The following is an 11,787-nucleotide window of genomic DNA, read 5'->3' on the forward strand; positions in this document are numbered from 1 at the left end:
TTGGTAACACTTTACAATAAGGGTACATGATTAATGATGTACTAATATCTGAATTAATAGTTTATTAATCATGAACTAATTAATGGACCAATAAGGAATTAATGATGGACTAACCTTAGCTACGCCTGGAATCATGAGGATTCATGTGTTAACTACAGCCACCTTAACTACACGTTAACACACGTTTGTTAGTTAACATGTTAATTAACAACGAATGATCAGCTTCATCAAGTTGACTCTTTAAGAAGAAAGAAGAACAGCAGACATCGCTCAGAACTGTATCAACTTGATCAGCACTAATCTTGCACTGTTTTATTGCATTTCACACATACACCACGCTTCAGTATTACTCCTGACTTGTACACGTGACTGGTGCAGACAATTTTTAAGCATTTCAAAATGTACTTTTCACTATCCCTGGTTAACAACTTACCAGAAATGTTGTTCTTGACGACAGCTCTGATTATATTTATTTCCAGGAAGAATGTTGTTTCGTAAATGTGGAGTGTATTAAGGTGATGTGCTTCAGTTGGATTATTGCATTTCATTATCATTTACTGTACATCGTTCCCACATCATGGATAACTTCGTGAAAATTAATTCGGTTACAAATACTTTACCTAAATTCATTTTGTTTCAAGTGATTTTCCTTTATGTTACTCTGTTTCATCCAACCTCAAAGAATACATACCTCCATTCACTTATTTAAATAGCCTGGAAACTATACTGCATGTGCAACTGATCACTTAATTTATGACTTATGTTGAGATGCCTCGACAAATCATGAACTCATGCTAGTTAATGACTAGTTAATAATGAGTTAACCATCATGTGCCCCTTCAAGTAAAGTCATGACATAAAGATGTCTCAACAAATCATGAACTCATGCTAGTTAATGACTAGTTAATAATGAGTTAACCATCATGTGCACTTCAAGTAAAGTCATGACATAAAGATGCCTCAACAAATCATGAACTCATGCTAGTTAATGACTAGTTAATAATGAGTTAACCATCATGTGCCCCTTCAAGTAAAGTCATGACATAAAGATGTCTCAACAAATCATGAACTCATGCTAGTTAATGACTAGTTAATAATGAGTTAACCATCATGTGCCCCTTCAAGTAAAGTCATGACATAAAGATGCCTCAACAAATCATGAACTCATGCTAGTTAATGACTAGTTAATAATGAGTTAACCATCATGTGCCCCTTCAAGTAAAGTCATGACATAAAGATGCCTCAACAAATCATGAACTCATGCTAGTTAATGACTAGTTAACAATGAGTTAACCATCATGTGCCCCTTCAAGTAAAGTCATGACATAAAGATGTCTCAACAAATCATGAACTCATGCTAGTTAATGACTAGTTAACAATGAGTTAACCATCATGTGCCCCTTCAAGTAAAGTCATGACATAAAGATGCCTCAACAAATCATGAACTCATGCTAGTTAATGACTAGTTAACAATGAGTTAACCATCATGTGCCCCTTCAAGTAAAGTCATGACATAAAGATGCCTCAACAAATCATGAACTTACATTAGTTAATGACTAGTTAATAATGATCTTGTCACAACTTGTCACATTGGTTTTCTGATTTGTAAGTAAGAACAATTATCAATTCGCCACATTTCATTGTCATTCAAAATTCCCTGTGTCCAAATACTCACTTCCTTATTTAACTGATACACTACTACTAATAATAATAATAATCTTAATAATAATAAAAATAACTAAATAATCTTTATTAGAATATATTTTGTAATGTATACAAATGTTTTAGAAGAAGTCAGCCATTGAGCATTAAACACACATGTAACAAGAAGATAGGATTTGTTAGACTGGAAATTGATGGTAAATGTCTCTGAATAACCGTCCAAGGACACCTCTTCTGTGCCTTTCACCAAGCCAGTTGGTCCATTCAATGAGAGCGAGATGTTCTTTTAACATTTTCTCTGTCCTGTTTCCTCTTAGTCTCCACACCCTTGTTTTATAAGACAGCCATGCTCGTTCTAGATGCTGTGAATGGGCTCCAGTGTTTGGGTCTACAAACCAGTGACTGTGATTGACTGTAAAATGTCTGTAGCCCATATTTGCCAGCACACCTCTGTAAGCTCTCCACTCATCTGAGATCAGGATTGTACCTGGACGCACATGTTTGACAATAATTGGAATTAGATGATTTCTTGATCTTCGAGTGACAAGACGCAATATTGGCCTTCGCAGATTATGTTTCACACCCAGCATTCCAAAAACCCACTTCCTTCGCCTCCATGTGGTAGATGCCCTACCCCGTCCATACTGCAAAAAAAAGAAAGAAAAAAAAAAAAAGAAAGAAATATATACTGAGAAGAAAAAAAGGTGATAATGTCAGGCAAAATTACAATTATGTTCTGTATACAAATAGCTAATAATTATACAATAATTATTGTAATAAGGTTACACAGCAATCACATAGCAATGTTGCTTTTCTTCGGTTCTTTTCCTTATATAAATGACTTTAGTAATAATCATAAATAATAATTTAAAATTGTACTTTTGTACAATTTTATTCATTATTGCTTACTAGGACGAAGAAAAGTCATGATAGCATTATTTACCTTCTATCATTCTAAAGCTTAACTGTATAAAGCTGACTAGACCTTAATTCACATTGAGTGCATCACAGCTGCTTCATCTCTGTTGCAAACCACAGCACTAAACTCAATAAAACTTACCTTTCGTTTATGACGGAAATTGCTTTCATCAATAACAACAAATTCTTGTTGACCTCCCATCTGCTGCCTTCTTCTTTTTTGGTACTCTTTCATAGCCTTGGTACAGATCTTTCTCAGGACCTTAGCCATTCTGGAGAGAGTTTTAGAACTTCTAGCAATCCTGTCCTGCATCATGTCTATCTGTCTCAGGTGCAATCCTTGAGAGAACCTGTGCAATGAAACATCAATAATTTACAAAAAAATATCAAACCATTACAGCACAAAACAGCCCATGTGTTCTAAACTAAGATATAAAATGACACCAAATAGACTTCAAATTGTGATGACTGGCTGGTATACAGTAGTAGATATATTATTATTATAATTGGCACAGTGCTTGTGCTATTAGTAATGAATGGTTATACTGTAGCAAAAACATCAAGTTAGTCAAACTTTTTCCTTGCAGGGATAGTACTACTACAATAAAACCTGTTTGACAGAAAATGAGTTCTAGCATGATGTGCATGTAGGGTTATAAATGTGCAAGTTTTGAGATCTTGTTCTGCAACAAGTAAATGCCATGATTTTTATACATTGGTCCTGATAGGTGTTTTTAATGTCTATTTACTTCTCACCTCGTACTGTATACAATTAATATACTCTATACATTCTACACTCTCATGCTAAATTTCAGAGACATTTAAGGTAAAGGTAGACAAGGGAATGGCTTACCTGTAAATAAATGTTAACCATGATGGCAAGCTTATTTTTGATTTTTCAAATAAAGATCCTGTCCTTACAGATCGGCTGCTTTTAACTCCACGATGATTTTTAGATCTGCACACCCTGTGATTCAAAAGAAAATACTAATTAATGTTATGGAGAGGTATATGCTCTGCTTGTCAAATTTGTAATATAAGGTGTTCTTCATTCACCTTTTTTAAACATATTTTGAAGGTTCTATCACTGATTTTAGCAAGTGAACTGACTCATGAACAATTATCACTAAACAAACAAACAAAAAACAGCTGTGGATCATTCAGGTAACAGCAGAGTATGCAAACTTTTGAACAGGGTCTATTTTTTTTGTAAATTGAACTAACGTATTGTTTTCTCTTATGGACTATATGCATATGTCTTTTACTAAACAAAAAATATCCCACTCATTTTGGTAAAATAATTAACATTTTGCAGTTTCTCCAAGGTGTATGTAAACTTTTGACTTCAACTGTACGTATGATTCACACAATTTGGCTAAATAGGCCACTGTTCATGGTCATATCTTTGCAACATTTTGAACAGTCATGAAACCTACTCCTAACTTGTTCTGTAACAAGGCAAAGTAAGTGTAGGCTAATTCCAATAGAAGAAGAAGATATGCGGTTTCCTACCGCGACTCACCAGTTATATCCATCAGAAATTTTACTGTTCCTGGTCAGTTTCATCTTTTGGCCACATCTTGAACAAAGTACTCTGCTTGTGAGTAGCTTTTTCTTTTGAAGCCATTTTATTACTTTGAGCTTTCCCTTTTTTGAGGGCTTTTGAACCGCCATTAGCAACAATTTAGTCATTAATCCCGCCATAGTGAAGGGTCGTTCCTTCCTTAACAATTCGTTATTTTTGAACAAATCTTTGATGTGAATCGGCAAGAACGCGTCGTCTCTGGGAGTGACTCGTTGAGTCGCGCATATGCATAACATTCAATAGATTCTGCACTGTCTGTAATTAATTCGCCTGTTTCCAATCATTTTCGAGTCGTTCGTTGATGACATGATGGACCAATAAGCTTAACCAATGCAGTTTGAACATTCCGAGCAAGAAAAAGAATTGATTAGTTTGGACCGTTCGAGTCTTTGGTTTTTCGAGTCTCTTCGTTCATCACCTGACCGTCCCAGTAAATTGACCAATATTTCAGTGCTCGGTGTTAACATGAAGCATAGCCATAACATAATAAACATTTTGAATAAAATTAAAACTTTTGGAGTGGTACCTTCGTTTGAAGTCTTTACATGCTGGGACAACTCCAAAGAAGTGCAAGACCCATCAGAATTGCATGTTAGTATTAAAGGTGGACATACTTGTATTTTGAAAATCGCTCCAATGGCAGATGACGAAGAAGAAGAAGTGGTTGTTGCGCCCAAAATCGAACGCAAACGTGACAAGGAGAGCACAATGGCGACTAGACGTGGGAGGCCAATTAAGATAAATCCAAAGTATGGTGCAGCTACAGATGGTAAGTGTTTAAAATGATAATGATAACGAGTGACTAAAGTGTTACATTACGTTAGAGTAAACTAGAAAAATCTGTCTTTGAATTGGTAACATACCAATTACGTTCAAATGTAAGCAAAATATTCAAGTAACGTTAGTTGAAGCCATTGATATATTTTGGGAAATACCCACTGAGGTCTTATATTAAATATGTAACGCCTAATATAAATAAAATTGTTAATCAACGGTGTAGTTTTAACCACCATGACCGCTTCATTGAGTTAAGACTTGAACTTGAGTACTGGACTCATTAGAATGTGAACTAACCAGCCTTTTCTTTACATTTACAGTCCCTGTGTCTGCTGTTCAGGAAAATGCAGGATCCAGTATGCAGACTGCACAGCAAGTGTGCAGACAAAGTAGGCTTATAAATGCACATCTTTTTATGTTTATAATGTATCAAATCTTTAATAGTTTTTATTAACCTTTCATAGGCTTTTATTTTAGATGAGGCACACACAAGTTATACTATATACAGTTTTTTGTAAGTGCAGAGATGCCATTCTTTTGGATTCATCTGGATATCGGATTAACGATTTTGAATGAATTTGAGATAGTTCTAACATAGAATCTGCAACATTTCTGATATAATTACATAAACGTACAGTAGGTCATAGTCTGACACATTACATGTCAGCTGTAACAGTTATGCATTTTGATTAACTGTAAATTCTAACTGCATTTGAGTTCTTTTGCATTTAAGAATGCAACATTAGTCATTAAAATAGTTCATAAATCTGTTGTTGTTTAAAAAGAGTTTCATTTTCACACTGCTCAAGAAATATACTGTTTAGTGTTTACTTTTTACTATTATCATTGTTAAAAACAGTTTTTGCTCCTTAACATTTTAGTGAACACAATAATAGATCTCTCTTTTTCAAATCTTGCCACAAATGTTTGAAATGATTTTAATTGTAAAAAAAAAAAAAGTACAGAGTGAAGACATTTAGATTATTTCAAAATGGTAATTTGATAAATGCTTTAATTAATGTAGTGAAAATATTTAATAAATACAAATAAATGCTCACTGAACTTTCTATTTATTAAAGAATCCTGAAAAGTAAAACATAAATTCCAGTTTGTCCACAGAAAATGTAAAGCAGCACGATTACTTTTAACATTGATAATAATCTTAAATGTCTCTTGCGTATCAAATCAAATTGTAATGATTCCTTAAAGATCATGTGGCACTGGAGTATTTTTTTTTCCAAGTGAAGTAAAATTCTGCTTTTTAATTACACCAATAAATTGTATTATGTACAATTAAAAAAACAAAATTGTATAAAATTCTAATAGTACTTTATAGTATTACTGTTATCACATTAGAATGTGAACTTACCAGCCCTTTCTTTACATTTACAGTCCCTGTGTCTGCTGTTCAGGAAAATGCAAGAACAGGTATGCACACTGCACAGCAAGTGTGCAAGTAGGCTACTCTGGTCAATGCACATCATGTTTCAAAATACTATAATAATTTTAGATTTGGATGAGCCGCATAAAAAAGTGATACTTTATACAGCTTTTTGTCAGTTAAAATTGCAAATGACCTTGCGTTACATGTACTTTGAATAATACATTAAAATAGAGAACTTTTTTTATTGTAATTTTTCACAAAATTATTGTTTTAATTTTTTTGATCAGATAAATGCAGCCCTGGTGAACAGAAGACATTTTTCAAAATCATAAATAACTAATCTTTCCAAAAATTTGAAAGGTGTTTTAGTAATAACAATTCTATTAATACTTTGTTATATTATATGATTAAATGATTATTTATATTTTCACAGAACATTGTTATGTACATTTTAAAGGCACAATATGAATTTTTTTTCGCTAGAGATCACATTTTCAAAACAATAACAGAGGCAAAGTTTGATGATGCAATAACTGAGCATGAAACTATGCACGTGCTCAGTCCTTCACTCAGTCTAGTTAAGTATGTGTAGCATATTCATGCAGAAATGGCATCATTGCTGGGCAACTATGGCCAGGGATGAGTCATTTCTTAAACCCAGAATATTTACAAATCTTTGAGAATGTTTGAAATAACACAAGTACACAGCTGTACAAAATATATAATACTATGCAAGTGGTTTTTGGATATTTTATTGCAAAAATGTTACACATTGTGTCTTTACTCACTTTACTCATAGTGTCTTAACAGAAAAAAAAAACGCTGCTTGCAGAAGTGCTCAGAGCACTTTTAATAGTTTTTATTTTTATTGTGCAATTTTACAATGTACAATAACTCTTTCATAAAAGTATTTATTTATTCTTTTATGCCAACATTTTTATGAATGTTTAAAAATTCTTGTCATTTTCTTTACTTTTAGAAGTTGCACCCACCATACAAATACAATTCCAAAATGCAAAGCAAACAATAGAAGTTCAAAAACAGAAAATCCTTCACCTGGAGGATAAGGTTAACTCTCTGACAGAGGAGAGAAATTATCTTCGTGCAAGACTTGAAGATGGTAAGTTACCCTCCAGCCAGTCACATTGTACCCTACATGAAGCAACTTAAAGGGTTAGTTCACCCAAAAATGAAAATTCTGTCATTAATGACCCTTATGTCGTTCTAAACCCGTAAGACCTCTGTTCATCTTTAGACACAAATTAAGATATTTTGGATGTAATCCGAGAACTTCCTGGTCCTCTATAGACTGTATAATCATCAGTTTAATCAGTTTATTGTCAACTAAAAAAAAAATTAGTCTGGGAGAGCCCAATGTATGCAATCACTTTCAGTGCTGTTGAATTATATTTGTCCATAATTTTGTGCTTGTACAGTTTGGAACATTTGCAGTTTTATCCATATTTTGTTTAAGTTTACTTTGTTCTCAGTTAATTTATTATTGTCTGTCACAGCTTTAATTCAGAAGGGTCCCTCAGAAGGGGTACCTACACAGACTGCAACTACAAGAAAGAGCAGTACTTCTGAATCTTCAAATTTTTCAACTTCCGAGTCCTCTGATTCTGAGCCCCCAAAACACAAAAAAAGAAAGGTTAAGGAGAAACACAGAGCGAAAAGACATAAGAAATCAAAGAAATTGACTTCTGACTATTCCAAAAGAGGTATGTCATTTTAATAATGATACTTTATACAATTTTTCCTTTGCTTAGGATAAGTAATTTCATAGTCACCCATCTTATAAAAGTTTGTTTATTTTATTTTTTCAGTGCATACCCCAGAAGAATCGCTGAAGAGGTACTACAAGGTATTAAACCTTGTAAAACAGGGCCTGAGTAAGGCAGAGGCCTACAACAGACTAAACGTTGACAGGAACACAATAGTCATCCAGGCTCCAATTGCAGAGTTAGCAGCAGCTAATCCAGAATCATTCCGCAAGCTAAGGCAGATGTTTAAAAAGGGAGATAGCATCCTGAAATTTGCCGAAAGCTGTCTTTGTCTTTGTAAAGAAAAGGCCAATGAGGATGTGATTAAACAAATGAAAGAGGCAAATGACCTGCTTGACATAAATAAAAAATGAACGATAAGCACACATTATAGTTGTTAGGGGGTTGTTCTTGTGTTAGGAATTTGTTTAAATCATTTAATCCTGACAATGTTATAATGTTCATATATAAATTTTTATTATAAAACGTGTGTTTGCACATTTTTATGCATATGTTACATGGGTTCACTGCAAATTGAACAACAGTGTTTATGTAGGCATTTGTTTTAGGTTAATAGTAAATTTTATAAGGGCATTGATATTTGGAAATGTTTATTTTCAGGTTTTATTTTAATTTATTTGATTTTTATTTGTTGTGCTTTACTCTTGTGCTACTTTTACAGTGCTTGTTTTTTCTTTAATAAATCTAGTACTTATATAATGGTTGATTTGTACTTCTGTTTAACATTTTAACTCATCTTTAGTAGTTGTACTAGGCTAAATAAGATTCCAAACTTTAGTCTTTAATACTTAAGGGGAAACTTCTTTATAATCTGTAACATCAAACTCATTAACTAGTCATTAACTAACGTGAGTTCATGATTTGTTGAGGCATCTTTATGTCATGACTTTACTTGAAGGGGCACATGATGGTTAACTCATTATTAACTGGTCATTAACTAGCATGAGTTCATGATTTGTTGAGGCATCTTTATGTCACGACTTTACTTGAAGGGGCACATGATGGTTAACTCATTATTAACTGGTCATTAACTAGCATGAGTTCATGATTTGTTGAGGCATCTTTATGTCATGACTTTACTTGAAGGGGCACATGATGGTTAACTCATTATTAACTGGTCATTAACTAGCATGAGTTCATGATTTGTTGAGGCATCTTTATGTCACGACTTTACTTGAAGGGGCACATGATGGTTAACTCATTATTAACTGGTCATTAACTAGCATGAGTTCATGATTTGTTGAGGCATCTTTATGTCATGACTTTACTTGAAGGGGCACATGATGGTTAACTCATTATTAACTGGTCATTAACTAGCATGAGTTCATGATTTGTTGAGGCATCTTTATGTCATGACTTTACTTGAAGGGGCACATGATGGTTAACTCATTATTAACTAGTCATTAACTAGCATGAGTTCATGATTTGTTGAGGCATCTTTATGTCATGACTTTACTTGAAGTGCACATGATGGTTAACTCATTATTAACTAGTCATTAACTAGCATGAGTTCATGATTTGTTGAGGCATCTTTATGTCATGACTTTACTTGAAGGGGCACATGATGGTTAACTCATTATTAACTAGTCATTAACTAGCATGAGTTCATGATTTGTTGAGGCATCTTTATGTCATGACTTTACTTGAAGGGGCACATGATGGTTAACTCATTATTAACTAGTCATTAACTAGCATGAGTTCATGATTTGTTGAGGCATCTTTATGTCATGACTTTACTTGAAGTGCACATGATGGTTAACTCATTATTAACTAGTCATTAACTAGCATGAGTTCATGATTTGTTGAGGCATCTTTATGTCACGACTTTACTTGAAGTGCACATGATGGTTAACTCATTATTAACTAGTCATTAACTAGCATGAGTTCATGATTTGTTGAGGCATCTTTATGTCATGACTTTACTTGAAGTGCACATGATGGTTAACTCATTATTAACTAGTCATTAACTAGCATGAGTTCATGATTTGTTGAGACATCTTTATGTCATGACTTTACTTGAAGGGGCACATGATGGTTAACTCATTATTAACTAGTCATTAACTAGCATGAGTTCATGATTTGTTGAGGCATCTTTATGTCGTGACTTTACTTGAAGGGGCACATGATGGTTAACTCATTATTAACTAGTCATTAACTAGCATGAGTTCATGATTTGTCGAGGCATCTCAACATAAGTCATAAATTAAGTGATCAGTTGCACATGCAGTATAGTTTCCAGGCTATTTAAATAAGTGAATGGAGGTATGTATTCTTTGAGGTTGGATGAAACAGAGTAACATAAAGGAAAATCACTTGAAACAAAATGAATTTTGGTTTATTTGTAACCGAATTAATTTTCACGAAGTTATCCATGATGTGGGAACGATGTACAGTAAATGATAATGAAATGCAATAATCCAACTGAAGCACATCACCTTAATACACTCCACATTTACGAAACAACATTCTTCCTGGAAATAAATATAATCAGAGCTGTCGTCAAGAACAACATTTCTGGTAAGTTGTTAACCAGGGATAGTGAAAAGTACATTTTGAAATGCTTAAAAATTGTCTGCACCAGTCACGTGTACAAGTCAGGAGTAATACTGAAGCGTGGTGTATGTGTGAAATGCAATAAAACAGTGCAAGATTAGTGCTGATCAAGTTGATACAGTTCTGAGCGATGTCTGCTGTTCTTCTTTCTTCTTAAAGAGTCAACTTGATGAAGCTGATCATTCGTTGTTAATTAACATGTTAACTAACAAACGTGTGTTAACGTGTAGTTAAGGTGGCTGTAGTTAACACATGAATCCTCATGATTCCAGGCGTAGCTAAGGTTAGTCCATCATTAATTCCTTATTGGTCCATTAATTAGTTCATGATTAATAAACTATTAATTCAGATATTAGTACATCATTAATCATGTACCCTTATTGTAAAGTGTTACCCAGATTTTTGTTATAACAACCATCTTCTAATATTAATTGCTGGTTCTGACTCTCATCTCTGCAGTGGATGCGCCTAGAGAGAACGTGCAAATTCACTTTCAAGTGATCGCGCCGGCGCCTCCATCATAGTTGTCTGCTATATTTGCTTCTTATTTATTAAATCCAGACAATTGGTTGATGAAACATTGATTAAAATTGAGATACAATTTTTACAAAACAAAATTATCTGTAAGGAAATGGTTTATACAACAAAACTTGATGAAGTAGGTAAAATAACTTCGTGAAATTGGCCACCCACCCAACGCAAAATATCGGCAAAATAGTCTCAATCGTTTGTGCTCCGTTTGTGCTGGTTTGTGCCGTAAAAAAAATCGTTTGTTCTGCTTTGGTTTTCTAGATAGTAAAAGAATGGCTGGGTGATCTAAGAATGACCTATAAATGTTCTTTTCATGTTTTAAAAACCAAAAGCACAAACCAAAGCAGCATGCTTTGGGTGGGAGGCCAATTTCAAGCAGGTGGTCAACCTGACTGACCCACTCCATGTCTCCTGATATAATGCATTCTATCTTACTCAAGCAGTTCACTTTTCATAATCAAATAGATTACATTTTAAAAAAAGCAACATTATAATAAGCCTATTTAAACATGAATATGGAACTAAATACGTTTTCTTTAATGGATACCAACACGTCTAGTTGGCCTATACATTAAAATAGTGTAGATTAGTGT

General features: G+C 33.7%; 1 protein-coding gene across 1 annotated transcript; it reads left to right on the plus strand.

Moving 5' to 3' along the window:
• The first annotated feature begins 4,801 nt into the window (after positions 1–4,801).
• Positions 4,802–8,463, plus strand: LOC137003046 (coiled-coil domain-containing protein 106-like). The gene is made up of 4 exons (XM_067363067.1): positions 4,802–4,934; positions 7,306–7,446; positions 7,841–8,047; positions 8,153–8,463. Exons 1-4 carry the CDS (start codon positions 4,802–4,804, stop codon positions 8,461–8,463), a joined length of 792 nt encoding a protein of 263 aa, XP_067219168.1.
• The last annotated feature ends 3,324 nt before the right edge of the window (positions 8,464–11,787 follow it).

This window comes from Chanodichthys erythropterus, chromosome 3 (genome assembly GCF_024489055.1).
Source record: "Chanodichthys erythropterus isolate Z2021 chromosome 3, ASM2448905v1, whole genome shotgun sequence".
NCBI lineage: Eukaryota > Metazoa > Chordata > Actinopteri > Cypriniformes > Xenocyprididae > Chanodichthys > Chanodichthys erythropterus.

What these genes read in the sequence shown, in the direction of transcription:
- LOC137003046 (XM_067363067.1), top strand. Translation starts at nt 4,802, where the DNA reads ATGGCAGATGACGAAGAAGAAGAAGTGGTTGTTGCGCCCAAAATCGAA. An exon ending in TCGTGCAAGACTTGAAGATG is followed by an intron (nt 7,447 to 7,840) that starts GTAAGTTACCCT and finishes TGTCTGTCACAG; the next exon opens with CTTTAATTCAGAAGGGTCCC. An exon ending in TTCTGACTATTCCAAAAGAG is followed by an intron (nt 8,048 to 8,152) that starts GTATGTCATTTT and finishes TTATTTTTTCAG; the next exon opens with TGCATACCCCAGAAGAATCG.